This window comes from Squalius cephalus (assembly GCF_949319135.1).
Source record: "Squalius cephalus genome assembly, chromosome: 8".
NCBI classification, from domain to species: domain Eukaryota; kingdom Metazoa; phylum Chordata; class Actinopteri; order Cypriniformes; family Leuciscidae; genus Squalius; species Squalius cephalus.
In genome coordinates this window covers 35,554,468-35,570,384 of record NC_137129.1, presented here as the reverse complement: position 1 = coordinate 35,570,384, position 15,917 = coordinate 35,554,468, and the positions used below count along the sequence as shown (strand labels likewise).

Sequence of the window (15,917 nt, the reverse complement as noted above, 5' to 3'; positions counted from 1 at the left end):
CTAGCGTTGACCTCTTGTCATGCTGAGTGTGTGTGTCATGTCATTGAGCAAAAAGTTGGCAGTGCAAAAAGTTTGTGCGCGAACGTCAATCCCTACCGTACTTCAACACAGGCCGCGAGCCAGTTACTACCTAACTAGTGTGCGTCGGGGAGGCTACATCTGCTGAACTCGCAGTCGAAATCACCGGACTCAAGGCAGCTGAGGTTCTTCTCATCTACTCTGGGATATTAAACTACTTCTGCTTTTATATTTGGTGTTGGCCATAACTGACCACTACATCTGTTATTTACAGTACTGATAAATAACACTTTTCTCTCACTGGATTTCTTGATGATAAATACATACATATACAGTATATAGATATCTCACACACAGGACACGTCACGTCATAATACACACCATCAAAACCTCACAGGATAACACTGGTTTTCCATCCATAGTATATAACAAACTAAACAAACAAAAAGAAGAGAGTATAGATCGTTCTCACAAGTATTGACAAAGATTGGTTGTAGTACAGCAGTTACGTGATGTGATATGAAACTGTGGACAGTTGCAGTTTTTACACAAAAGAAACAGGAAGTCTGACGCCAGGCAACAGCGTTCAGTCCAAGTGTTCTTCATACACATAGTGTCACAACCTGACAGCACAACACAACATTCAGAGTGAATGAATAACAAGTGTAAATCAGCTCGGGATGGCATCCACAGCTGATGAGTTAATAATGACTTGCACCATAATGTGGAGCAATTAAGGATCATCACGTGGGGGCAATTTGCCGTTGCTCAGGCAGTCTTGTTTTTCTTCTTTCCTTAATATTGTTGATTGATTGCAGTCTTTAAGTCTAGCATTAATTTACAATATACAGGGATTTCAACATCGCATGAATTGTGGCAAGCCTCCAACCCTAAAAACACATCCCAGAAGGCACTTGCATCAACTTATCACAACATACTGTTTTGTTTTATAATATTGAGAACACGTGGATAGATGGTATCTTTCATCTCTAAACATTACCAGATAACCAGGCGAAGTCCAGGTCATATTTCACTCCAGAAATATATAGTGTCTACTTGCCATTATGGCATTATATTGTTCACAATTAAACTGATGCTTCCATAAATTTACATTACCCTAATATATCTTTTTGATATAAATTGTGATGAACTATTACATGGGTGTATGTATGCATGTACGTTACTTAATTGTCTTTATGTAAATTAAAGTTACTTTAGATTCTGCAGTAAAATATGTCCCAGGCATATTTTTGATTTTGTGAGTTATTTCAATAATGAATCGCTATGTAGCCTTGGGATTGTGCGAATGAGAACATGGCATCACATCTAACCCTTAATACTAATATTCTATAGTAACATTCAGAAAAGTTCAACCAAAGATTCTATTAAAACACGAATACTAAGAGTTGATAAAACTTGATTTGGCAACATTGCTCTTTTAGTATTCTCAATTCTCAAGTCTGTCAAGTCAAATGTTCACAACCGTCGTCAGTAAATCACAAGACATCACAGGCCTTTCTGAACGCATGAATCTGCCAGACATTGATTCCAATTTCATAACTAAACAGGTAAAGTTAATACATTTACTACTGCAAACAACACACTATTGACTGACGCATTAAGCTCCCCTTCTCTCTCTCGCTCTGCATCTTCTTTTTTCCGTCAAAACGTTTTCAAGGCCTTAGCAGCTCTCAGAAAAGTAGCTTTCCCATCCTTATTTTTCAGTGCAGTGATGCAACTTGAAGAGCTTTAGGGAGGGGGGAAAAATTAACAGCCTTGCAAATCTGCAGCGTGGGTGAACATTGTTGGCTATGGCTAGAGTAACTACTGTCTTTACAGTCACAGGGTCCAGATAGTATAATAATCTCCAAATTACTCATGCTATATCAGCTATGCTGGATACAGAGTTCTTTCTGGGTTGTGTCGCATTGGTGAGTGTGTTGCTCCTTTGTCATTATCGCTCTAACCTCCCTCCACCGAAGGCTCGATGCTGTGAAACCAAGGATGAATGAGTCACGGCTCAAGTAATTCAGAGCACTGCCAAAGCATCCATACGAGCTGCATGATATTATGCAAAACACGCATTCGCCGACACCCGGAGACAAATGAATCCACATCTGGACTCACTGTTACGGTTACACACACATAGTTAACAAAATGTCTGAAATGTCTTCTTTTGTCATTTTTAAAAAAAAGTCGGCTTATGCGTGAGGCATTAAAACAAACCATTGACCCGCTCTAGAGGGATGCGGTAAAGTGAGTGTCCTAATCTCGCTGCTGAACATACGGTGAGTGCGCCTTGTCCCTTGACCTTTTTTCACAGCTGGCAGCTTTTCAAGACCGTGGACTCCGCTGAACCTGGCAACATATGCCGGCTGGCTTAACGGTCCCTGCTGGGGTCCATCCGCGCTTCGCTGTCCAAATAATCCCACACTCAAAGGCACATCAGTTGCGTTTCTCTCAAGGCCCCGCCTTCCCCACAGATCTATGATGTGCATTAATCTACTTAATCTGTTGTAGTGAAGTTAAGAGACAAAAACAACAGTGCAAGCCTATTTCCTCCTGGAAGGATTCGTGCTAATGCGAGAGGCTGAAGTGGTGCTGAAGTGCTCCAGTCTGCAGTTTTTAGATGTAGCATTCTATGGTTTTGATATAACTGGATTAATCGAGGGGCGGGGGGTGGATGGGGAACATGCATCAGCCCAAAATGCACACGGCTAATGCACAACACTCTGAATTAAACATGGCCTGGAACAAACTGCAGAGGCTGACCGGAGAGTCCGAAGAGGAAAAAAACAAAACACCATTACGCCTCTGCCGAGAACTTGAGTGAATCAGAAAATTCCTTTAGCCTAACAAGACATCCGATTAATGAACAAGAACTAAAAAATTGTGGGGGAAAGTTAAAAGCGTTCACTGCTGGAGTTGATCGGCGGCACAGATGAATGACCCAGATGCTGGAGCGAACGTTGCGTTGTCTGTTTTCTGTTTAGCTAACAAAACATCCAGCTGTTCTCGAAGACGACATTCTCTGTGATTGATAAAAAGAAGCCGTATACAACCTGGCGAGAGCGGCCTTAGCTTCTGGGTCACAGATGCTGAGCCACTTATGCAATGTAGCATTGAAAACCCTGTATGGGCAATCACAAGGCTTTCTATTCACTTCAAAGGGCCTACTTGAGTATTGTGCTCATGGGTGTGAATGAACCACAGAAGGATGGATTCGGACTAGAATGGGCGTTAACAACAGGTTACAGTTACATGACAATCAAATCACTTATGATATCTCTTAAAAGTACGCATCGTGAGGCAGGCAAAATTAATGTGTTTTCTGCTTGATAATGAGTGTTTTCATCCACAGATGTGACATTAACCATTCTGCTTCCACTCCTCAGATGGCACATTTCCGTCTTTGTTTTAAAAGGTCAAGTAAATATCAGTCAGGTGTATTATCTGCTTCTTCTAGACATAGATGGCAGTCCGGGAGATGATTGAGCCGTCTCGTTGAGACTCCATGTCGTCATCCAGGTAAGGAGCACACTCGTCCTCGTGCCGGTGGATTTGGTAGCTGGGCGGCAGTACGCTGAAACGGTCGTACCTTTCGTCCTCTTCCTCTTCCTCCAAGCTGTCGTTCAGGGCGTCGAACTTCCTTCGCACCGCTTCATTCAGCTCGCCGCTCAGCAGGATGTCATGGGCGGTTGGCGGGCTGGTTGTCATGTGAGGGAACTCATTGCATTTCTCTGTCAGGGCTCCCGGCTCGCTTTCGCGGTACGTGTAGATCGGGCCATTGTTGTTGGCCCCTGTGCCGTTCTTGCTGGCCTTCTTGCCTCCAAAAAGACGGGTTTTGTTGCCGTAAGCGCCCTGCTCGCCGTCCCCCGAATATCCATGCTGCTGGCGACGACTTCGCATCACTAACACGGTGACCAACGCGCCCACCAAAACGAGGGCCAAGAAGCTGCCCAGGATGGCTCCGGCCACCATGCCTGCACTGGAGGGGTCTTCAGTCGACTCTGCAGAGGAGGGGAGGGGCACAAAAGAGGGAGTTGCTGCTTGGTGGTGGGAGCTATTCTTCACCATACAAGGTGGTGGTGTACGATTTGGTTCAGTTTAGCCTGTGAAATGGTTTTTGGCTGCCCCCAGTTCCCAGCTACAAGTCCTATGGTGTGAGCCAAGTTTGCCGGATCCGCTCTCGGTTCTCGATTCAAGAAAACAACACAAACGTCCGTTCCTTCTACGCTCGGGAGCTGACCAGGTGAAATTACACTACACATACAGAGAGCAAGAAAGAGAAACACACAGATGGAGAAGGGATGTAAAGATTATGTCACAGTATGGTCATGCAAAGATGAAGAATCATAAGTTATACTGGGAACGCAGTCTTCCAGCTAACGTCAGCTAATTGGTCAGATTGTGCATTCCCACCAAATTCCCGGGAATGTGTCCAAGTCACAAACACTAAAGGAACACCTGCTTCAGGAAGGATTAGCCCCATTTCATGCTGCAACCCACAGGGCCTGCATGGAATGTGCTGCTGAGGCAGCGTGCTCAATACAGGAAGTGATGTCTATATTCATTATATATATATATATATATATATATATATATATATATATATATATATATATATATATATATATATATATATATATAGTGGTGAAGTCAAGAGTAATTATATTTACAGTCTGATTTAATCAAAAGTTTTCTGACTGAGCCTGTCTGTGCAACTTATAGAACAGTAATTTGCAAGGCCACTGCATTGATTTTTGTTACATTACTGCATTACACTGGTCAATAAATTAAAAACGCTGGTCATACAGCTAACCTTATAAATATGCAAAGCAAGAGAATTAGGAAAAAGTGCAAGAGGTTGAGGTTTTGTAAGAAGCTAAAATGGATTATAAGTTCACTGATTTAAAAAAAAAAAAAAAAAAAAAAAAAAACAGCTAGCTTTTTACCTTTTCTGAGTTTTTCTTGTCAGTCCAAAGCTCTTTGCTACACTGCTAAAGTGTTGGAGGTGCCAAGGTATTGCTAAGTGGTCTCTTAAATCGCTTTGAAATACAACAGGACAATTTCTTCAAGATGCACAATTTGCGAAATCATGTCCATAGAGTATTTTAAAAATCATTCAAAAAGACTCAAACTCAAGAAATGCTATTTTGAATCATAACAGAACACATTGTTTTACATATTATATTTATTGATCAAGTCATATGGTTGCAATGTATATGGATGTTTAAATAATAATAATAATAAAACGCTAATTCGTCCAGGCAGAAAACACCACTACTGTGTATTGCTAGGAGAATTACAACAGTTAGGCTATTCTGCGGTGGATTTGTTTCAAACTAGCGGAGAAAATATATGATATGTAAGTTACTCAATATTAACTTACTGTTTATTGTATAAACGCAATTTGCCTGTCTGCAGTTTGTGCCGTTGGTCAGAATATAATTATGAGGGTCAGAGTAACAGTGACCCTAGCCCTAGCAAACAGTGCTACTGAAATAATCTGAAGCTTTCTAGGTTGTTTAAAGCGGAGCTCTCGTCAAAATGCAACCTAGGGTCTTTTTGTGAATCTACCCGAGGAAAACTTTCATTTAAAAGCATAATTAGGATGGAAACGTCACTTTTAAGATTGACCGTATTTTTGTTTTCGGTCAAATTGCCTTGAAAAAATTGAAAAATTTGAAAAAGATTGAAAAAGATCGACAATTTTTGACTGACAAAATGCCGGCGGCTGGAAACAACAACAGCTACAGTGAGTTGTTCAAAACCTTTCTTTTTAGTAAACTCTGTACACAAACAATGTTCTCAATGCTCGAGTTCACGTGTAGAGCCCCTGGTGATACTTCGAGCAAAGTTTCATGTTGTGTCGAGCCTTCTTAGTGTTTTAAAAATAGCGATTTTGATGCTATCATAGTAGTGCCCCAAGCACTCCCATTCAAAAGGCAATTTGACCAAAAACGAAAATACGGTCAATCTTAAAAGTGGCGTTTCCATCTTAATTATGCTTTTAAACGAAAGTTTGCCTCAGGTAGATTCACAAAAAGACCCTAGGTTGCATTTTGGCAAGAGTTACAGTACGCTTTAATTCAAAGGCATAATAGCATGCATACTCTTCTAAACTTATGCTTTGCTCTCGGTCAAGTAATCACCAATTCCACCTCCTGCAATTTCCCCTGTTACCATGACAATTTGAGTGATTATGGATTCAGTCTACTAGAAACAAGTCAAGAGGCTTTTCCCAAAAAAATCATGCAGTCTCTGCTCATGTTCTCTTTTGCACTACGATCTCTGGAACTACTGAGAAGCGTTTCATGAAAGACTGAACAGTAAGAAAATGCTGAAAAAACATGTGCGAAAATGTATACACGTACATTAAATTTCTTCCCACACAATTTGTAAACGACTTAATATCCATGCAGTATAACAAGCATATAGCCGCTCCCTCTCCCACACAACTTTTTTTCCTTTTCGTTTGCTCCTCCGCTGGTTTGATTGATCCAGGTAGACAGAGAGGTGCTAAAAGAGCTTTTTCTTAGGATACCCTGCTCCGTTTCGCCGTGCCTCTCAGTCCACCGCCATTAAAGTCTCTTCAAGCTCCGCTGCTACTGAGAACGGGCTCGTATGTGGGACTAAGACAGACATACACACACACAACTACACAACCGGCTAACATCCCCAATCTCTCTTAACCTCACTCTCCTGACACTATCTCTGCCAGATGCCACAGCTCAGGATCCATTATTCATCGGTCTGGGAGACAGTATCCGTGAATCCTACGGTCGACATCAGGCTCTAAGACTGAGACAAAAGACAAAGGTGGGTTGCGGAAAGATACGGCACCGCTTCACCATGATTCTGAGTACGACCGAACAACTGACTTGTTACATCTTGACTGCTCTTATTCTAAGGTTAAAAAAATAGCTGTACACTCTGGATATTTAAAATTTTAACAACCCTGCATCTTTAATAGGCCATAGTGTGAGGGCTTATCCTTTCTTTGATTAAATTCAAGATATCGTCATTGAAATTATGGCACTTGGCCAGCAAAGAAGTCTCACAGAGCATTGATCTACTCCAGGGCTAATACAACATTAGGCCGCCAAATTTACTAGCACAACTCTTTATGAGTGTTATTGAAAAAACATTGAGGTCCTACAACCCACATTGAGAGCGAACCTTTAGAGAGTTGTGGAAGCTGTTAAAGGTCATTATTGTCTAAGAATGTTGATGGGCTCGAGGACAAAGCACCTCTTCAGCCCTCGTGACCTTTAACTTGTCCGCTACGCTCCTCAAGTGCCATAACTACAGCGCATTATTATTCCACCGCACTCTGTTAATGGCATGCTACAAAACCCTTCGACATTAAAGTCAATTTTCCTGAATGCATACATAGCTGGAATCTGTTGCTTGGTAGCACACGTACTAACAAGTACTTGCATTAATGTACTAATAATGTAAGAGAGCTAAAAAAATGATGACAACTTCTGAGGGACTTTATTAACACGTATATAAAGAGCAACAGTGCCTGCACATATTTTTAGCGGTGTTGATTCCGGAAGTATTTTTTACATTCATTTTTCTCATAGGGATTTTTAAAAAAAGTCTTCAATAAGGGCTTTTACAACATGTACCAAACCAACCAGTTACGGGGTGAATTACAACATTACAAAAATGTATTTGAAGTAAAAAAAAGTGTTTGAAAATCGGACAAAAAGACAACGGTACAAGACTGTGTACATAACAGCTTTAATGAAGGAAAGAACTATAATTCCCATGAAGCATTGCAATCAAATAAAAATGATGTAGAACTTGATTTAAAGATGTTGATTATATATAAAGAAACAATATATTTTACATTTATTCCTAAATATGCATATGCATTTAATCAGTTTGAGAGCACAGGGAGTCTGACTTGAGAACATACAGTAATTCATGGTGCTTCATGGAAGTGGGCGTTTACTGCTGAGATCTTTTGCTGCGATTTGCTTTCTAATATGTATTGCATCATGGGTAATGTAGTTTTTCCACCAGGAATCCTACCGTTAAATGAGATTCTTTAAAAAATAGGTTGCACTAATATAAACTGATGGCCTCAACAAAAGCATATACCATCAATTTACAACCTAGGAGCTCACAGTATAACTGTCTTTAAAAGTTTATAAGTTATAAAAAATCTATCAGAAAATTAACCCGATTGTTGCACTTTATCCGAATGTTGGACAGTATTTGCATACACAAGTTCTCCACATTCCGTCATCAGTTTCCCGCTAGAGTTAATCAACTCACGCTAACTTCAACACAACAAGACGCCACCTTTCCCAAGGCACAAGAATACGCCAAGTATAATTATAGCATTTAGGGTGGTAATTTATGTCATTATTCATGTTTTTCTAAACTATAGGTTGTAGTTAGAGACCACTTGGCTCTCTACAAACTGATTGCTAGCAGAGCTCTATACCGAGAAGTCACAAAGGCATCCGCTTATCACTCGACTATAAACTCCCATTTATAAAAATAACACAACTACCACCACCCCAGGTAGAACTACAAACACTATGGAAGCAATCAATCACACAGAAAAACACCATACCCAAAGCGATCCGCACATGTACCGCGTGAGTGCGATCATTATATTCTAATTTATTTCTACTAAAATATACAGGTTTTTTGGCAGTACAAAAGGAAAGAGATGACGGATGAAACAAACACAGACAGATCGCATTTCCTCTGACTGTAAAGTATAGGCTCAAATCTCAGCCATGGCCTGCGGTGGCCCCTCCTTTCCGGAGTCTCACACGTCCTGTATTGATTTATTGGAGAACTCAAGGCACATACATTCAGCTTACACCAACCTCTCCTGCTGTCCTCCTAAAGCCCGGGCTAACTGACAGGTGACGGGTTGACCACTAATGGTGCTGCCAAAAGTGATATGGGAAAGCGTCCTAAGGGCTGACTGACCAAAGAGTTGAATTCTACACAAGTTAATTACTTGGAAAAACACTAGAAGGCCCAGTTTTGAGATGCACATATCTGATAATTGAGTGCACATATCACTAGGTCATGTGCAACGCTTGTTAGAAAGTGCTAAATCCAACAGATTTCAAATGTATAATTGGGCTCTGAGCAGATCCTAATAACCCTATTGTCAGACACACTCGTTTCCGTGCTAGAACACACACACGCTCACGGGGTTGACGGCTTAAAGAGCGGTAGAGCTTCTCTGGAGGAGGATGGTATTTCTGACATGCATGTTTCTCAATTTCGATCTGTGGCAGGCAATAATCCCAGGGTGCCTATCTTGATTTCTTTTGTCCTGCTAAAGTCACCATGTGCACTGTACATCAAAGACTCGGGCGTAAGCATGGCTGAGTGGATTACAACATCAGGATAAAAAGAAAAAAACCTTGCCAGGTCTTGGGTCGTGAACATGAGATTTCTAAAAATGTCATAACAAGCAAAAAGGGCTGGATAAAGAATCATAAATCATATGTGTATATGTGTGTGATTTATGATTCATTATCCAGCCCATATATATATATATATATATATATATATATATATATATATATATATATATATATATATATATATATATATATATATATATATATATATATATATATATATTAGGGCTGTCAAACGATTAATCGCGATTAATCGCATCCAAAATAAAAGTTTGTTTTTACATAATATAATATATGTGTGTATATAAATATTTTATATATAAATAACACATTTTTCTTAAATATACATGCATGTGTGTGTATTTATATATAGAAAATAATTATACTCCATACACACACATATATTATGTAAACACAAACTTTTATTTTGGATGCGATTAATCGCGATTAATCGTTTGACAGCCCTAATATATATATATATATATATATATATATATATATATATATATATATATATATATATATATATATATATATATATATATATATATATATATATATATATATATATATATAATATATATATATATATATATATATATATATATATGTTCTCATCACTCAAATGTTTATAGAAGTCATTGCATGACATTTTTTTCATTTATTAAAATGACTTGGTAAGAATATGTGTAGGGACTTATTGCTGTTTGTTGAGACAAAATATAAGACACAATTTGTTTATTGTTAAATAAATAAAGGATTAGTCTTGAGTTATTAAAAACATTAACTAGACTTCTTGTATTTCACTTCTGCATTACACTTTTTGAATCCAATTGGCTTTATGGTTGAAATGATAGCTCCTCTGATTTGAATACTGTATATATAGAACATCATCAAAAGGTTGGAACATATCAAGATCCATTTATCAGCCAGCCCTTCAAGCAGAGCACAACTTTATTAGAGAGAAGGCTCAGGTAATGACGAATAATGACAGATAACAGGATTGTGGAAGCAGAAGAAATCGCTCCGCTAAGCCAGGCTAACTACAACTAAGCTGTAAAAGGATCCTGTAATGATTTTTCAACAGTTCATTGCATCCGCCATCACATCAGTGTCAACATCCATGAGAAATTCGTGAAAAATGTGCCATTGTCCCATTTCAGACAAGCTGCTCCTCATAATCCACTCAGAAAAGACGACTACTTTCCCAAAGAAAATCGAGAGGAGTAATGAGAGTCTGAAAACTAAATGTTTATGAAAAAACGCCGGCTCCATCTGGCTAGGCATGGCGTGCATTCTGTTTTTGAACATTAAAGCATTGGTATATGCAGCGTGGCAGATTCTAAACTCTGACATGTATAAGGAATTGCTAAGAGAGAATGAAAAAGCGGCTCAGTAAAAATGCTGCTTTTAAATAAGCCTCCATTGATTCCGACCCAGAGATGCATCGCTTGATACATCTTTAAAGCACTACGAGCTGCACTTCTAGGGTAGATTGCACAAGCGATGCGTCAGAAACTTCGCAAAACAGCTTTGATACTCAATTTATTGTTGCTTTAAAGGAAATCTGAATTTTCTTTCAAAAAATTTAAATTAAAGGAATACATAATTAAATATTTTACTGTTGTCAACTCATGGTTTCTAAATGCCTAATAATGTTCATGAATACTTAAATGTTCTGGATGAATCATTTATTCATTGCTTATTTAAGAAAATACCAATAAATCATTAAATCATTAGAATCCGTGGGGGTCAGAAAGGTATAGCCAAAAGCAAGAGCCAGAGAAAGCCTCATTGTTATTCTGTAAGTGATCAAAGAAAAGAAAAAGGGAATCCCTGTGAGCCCTCATGTTTCTGCGGTGGGCTCTAAGGTTTCGGAGTATCTGTAATGAGCCCTAATGATGGACGGTGTGGGCTAAGAGCCAGGTAATCTTGGCAGCTCACTTTTCTGACATTTCACTTAATGTTAGCAGGGTGAAATCTCCTCGCCCTCTCATTGCCTCTTTCTTTGTCTCGGTTTTCTCTTGCTAAGCCGTGGGTGACAGGCTTCACCCAGGTGTCAGTCGACTGAGGTCTTACCCTCACCTTATCTCGCATGCTGAGTTTCAGACATTGTTTTCACACAGTGAGGCTGAAGATGCTACAGGTAAGACCGCTAGTGCCAGAACAAAGGTTTGATATGATATGAAGGCTCTGAGAAAGGGAATACATCAAATCTGATCGAGTACACAACCACATTTTCAGGACTGGGGGGACCAAATGTCATAATTTAAAGATGAAGTATGTTTTTTAGATGTTTACACAAAAGTTAACTTGAAGCGTAAGAGCCGATCTATGACTGAGGACCCATGGAAAACCACAAAATATTCTCCATTCATTTTATTCAATCAAAATACGATTGAGATTCAGGAACCTCTTTGATTGGTGGATATCGCATTGGGTGTCGGTGGGTCATAATACTTGTATATCCAACTTTATATAGAGAGCTGGCTGATAATAAGACATTTGTAGGTTGATTTCCTTAAAAAGAAAGTGCCACTTGTTTGAACAGTTTATTATAAATTACACACTACACTTTTAAGAATAAACCATTTAAGGCCAGTACAATTGAGCATTAATCTGAAGATCTACTAATTACAGAACTGGATCTGATGGCTAAGATCATCAACAAGTGTTGCAGTCTGCAATCACCACTGCATGAGCTAATGTTTCACTCTTTCTCTCAATGTCCTTGTTGAAAAGACCAGCTTAGACTAGAAAAAGCTTATTTTTGGTCTACATGATGGACCAGTAGCCATGCTATTTACCCTGAGGGTGAAGAAATGATCGGAAAAGTAGGAAGGTCAAGATGAGTTAATATTTAATATCTTGACTCATGAATATTAATTATCCAATGTGATGTCTAGATGTAAAGCAGAGACTGACAAACACGCACTAACCATAGCAGGAACTTGTAAATCTTTAGTTTTGTCTTAAAGTTGTTTTATGCGGTTGGCTAAAATTGGTTTTCTTTGCACAAAATCCTCAAAATACAGCATGATGATTATTTCTCTGCTGGCAAGATGGGTCAAAGAGCATGGTCTTTCTGGTGAAGCTAGTTGACAAGTGAAGCCTTACTGACAAATAAACTCATGCATTCAAAACACGATGGTCTTTTCAGCAGGGACGTGCCTTGTGTGCTGTTTTAAGCTGTGCATGCACTTGCATGCATGCATGCAAATGTGCGCCTGTTTCTTTCTGCAAAAACTCAGTTGTTTGGTTCCTTAAGTGCAGCCACTACCAACCCCAATAAACAGCACTTAGATTCAGCCAAGAATTTAAGCAGCTAAATGGCCTCTCATTTCCCCTTAAAGGGTCTACAATGAAAGCCTTCAGTTTTCTGCATTAGCTGTCTGAAAATGGTTAAGGAGGGGAAAGAAATGAGGAAACACTCCTCCTTGGCAAGCTGCATGATTAGTCTGTTAGCTGGCACAAGCTAAGGTCTCCCTCCTTTCAAGGAGAGAGGAAAACGGGAAGAGAAAAAGAGAGTGAATTCAACTTCAGGAGAATTCTGTCTGGGGGATATTCTTTTCTCGCTTTTTTAATGCAAACACACACACACACACACACACACACACACACACACACACACACACACACACACACACACACACTTTCTCTCCAGCTAGGCTGGTGGACCCACTGGGAACCAGTGCAATCTAGCCTCATTCACGTGTACAGTTTTAGGAGTTAGGGGGATTTTAAATTCCATTTACGTCAGCACAAGTCTCGCCTGCGATCCGCTGAGCTTTGTCATGGTGTGGCATTCGTGTCTGCATTGATATTAGACCCTGTTTACACCTGACTTAATGACTTAATTGAAATACACATGGAGCAGTACAATACCAGCACAAATTGTGGCTGGTAAAAATAAAAAATGCGGCTAGGTAGAGAACAACTCAAAGTGAATTATCCCCCTATGTGTTCCCTGTCGGGGGAAAAAAACTAGCTTAAACCAGCCTAAGGGAGTTTTAGTGCTGGTTTTATCTTGTTTAATCTGGTCTCCACTGGCCAAGGATTAGCTAATCTCCAAGCCTGACGGATTAGTGTTTAGCTGGTCAGTCTAGCTGATATCCCACTCTGACCAGCTGAAAAGTGTCCAAAAGCCCTCTAAAACCATAAAAACTTAACCAACCTGGGAGACATTAGCTTAAACCAGGTAAGACCAGATATCTACTTTGAGCTGGTTTAATTTTTTCAGTAGGGTGTTCATGATTGCTGTTCACCGCAAGTACGAAAAACAGCTTAAACCAGGCCTAAGGTCTCTCAGTTTGTGTAAACTGATTAGACCAGATTTTAGATGGATTTGGGACAATTTTCAGCTAGTCAGCATTGGAAATAAGCTAGACTGACCATCTTAACATCAGCTTGTCCATTCTGGGAGACCATCTATATCAGTTTAAACCACTAAAAATTTAAACCACCAGTTAAAACCAGCTTTGTTTCGCAGAAACGCACACTCGCGTTTGCGTTAGACCAACTTAACCTGGCTGGTTAAATTGGTTGGTTTTGATTATTTACAGGGGTTTTGGATACATTTCAGATGGTCAGGGTGGGAGATAATATTAGACTGACCAGTTAAACATCTAGTTGCCAGGCTGGGAGACCAGCTAAACCATCTTAAACCAGTTAAAACTAGCCAACTATTTGGGATGGTTTAAACTTGTTTTTCAGCAGGGTTTGCAAGATTAGTCATTGCTGGCCCAAGTACTAAAGTACTTTGGTACTCTTCCCCATATCTTATATATATATGAGTGTGTATAAAGGAAAGTATCAAAGATCACACATACAGTTGAGTACTTCTCTGCCTAAAGGCACATTTCAATAACTCAATTCCCAGCCAAACAACTCAAATATACTGCTGAAAAGACCTGCTAGACCAGTACTAACCAGCCTTTCAAGCAGAGACAAAATGGCTGTGCAAAACATTCACGCAAAAAAACAGATATTTAACAATGCAATGACTTAGCCTTTGTGACAATCCACTGTTGTGCGGCAACGGTGAATGTATCAAGTGAAGGTACGTGAATGTTTCTGTAAGGACCAGGCGTCCTTATGACTGCGATAAAAGTCTCCTTATAATATCGTTGTGAAAAGGGAAAAAAAAAACATTTGAACAACATCCCACACTTTCTCGCTACAGTGCGCCTACAAAGAGCCTTTGTTCTCCCACAAGACAATTGAAATTTCCAAAAGGATTCCCACGGATTCTAAATACAGCTCTTGCGCTTGCCTTGGCATGAGAAAGTGCCAAAAGCATAGTGGCTCGCGGGCCTACACGCGTCCATTTAGTGAAGCAGCCACTCCAAAGCTTATCGACAAAGGCTGACGTTTTAAGAAATGGAACATCAAGATGGTGTTGTGCATTAATGCTTACACAAAATGTGCGCGTTTCGGCACAACAAAGCTGTAGGAAAAGAAAGAAAACCATGCACAGGGCACAGGAACAAAGAGGAAAATAACAACAGCATTTTTTTTTCTATTAAGAGAGGTTAAATAAATATACAACATTACGGTGTTGTTAGATATGGTGAAGAGGGAAAAGAAAACATGTGAAAAGAAGAAATAAAAAGCAACCCGGCAAACTGGCTCACACCAAGTGACTTCACATAGTACAAAGGCTTCTGGAGAAAATCCCGCAAAATTAGGTTAGACAGGCCAACTAGAAATCCAACCACCAAGTAAGTCTGGCTTTTGAAGCCCACCCACATTAGAGAAGTGTACATGATTACCAAAATGTATCTGTATTTAGCAAGGAGAAACCCTTTTCCCACATTTTGTGTCCTCCTACGTGGGAGGGAGGTGGCGTGCAACACAGTGTCCTAACCAGGCACCAAATGTTTTAGCTCACTGCGCCCGGTTAGGACACTGTGTTTGAGCTGAAAAGTGTATTGAGTTTTTACATCAGCACTGACTTGTGAGTGCATGTGTCATTCCTGCATTGCGCCACTCACCGATGACCGTGGCGGAGAACTCTTTCTTGGCAGAACCCAGACTGTTCTTCACCTCGCACACGAACGTGGTGTTCACCGTTTCATCCACCTTTCTCACCAGCAGCCGGTTCTGATCAACCGATACCGAAGGCGGCAATTGACCCGAGACACTGAGGAATCAACACAGAAAACTGCATTTCTAGCTAGTTTTTGATAGCATGTTGGCTTAACTGGCAAACTAATTTACTGAAAATACACCGTATATCTCTAAATATCTTGTTAAACACGTTTGAGACATTAACTTGTGTGACACATTGAAGACAATGATTGCATGTGTTATTTTTTTAAATTTAGCTTTGTGTGCTGAAACAGAGTTTTTTTATGACACTTTAATGCACACTTTTATATAATTAGGCCTACTCCATTCGAAAATGTGCCAAATAAATCTGTGCTGCATATTTGTCAACTAACTTGAAACTCTGCAATTAAACGGCTACATCTAAGTATCACCCAATAA

The 15,917-nt window shown here is 39.7% G+C and overlaps 1 protein-coding gene across 3 annotated transcripts in view; it reads right to left on the bottom strand.

Annotated features, from left to right (window-relative positions):
- Positions 1–15,917, bottom strand: part of pvrl2l (PVR cell adhesion molecule related 2 like) — a 151,207-nt gene that overhangs the window by 59,239 nt on the left and 76,051 nt on the right. For 2 of the 3 annotated variants that reach the window (XM_079878607.1, XM_079878605.1), the window contains exon 6: positions 15,422–15,570. In XM_079878607.1, the coding sequence (XP_079734733.1) occupies positions 15,422–15,570 (149 nt within the window). Of the gene's footprint in view, positions 1–1,150; positions 4,029–15,421; positions 15,571–15,917 lie in introns of those variants that run through there. The other variant, XM_079878606.1, reaches the window with a different exon arrangement.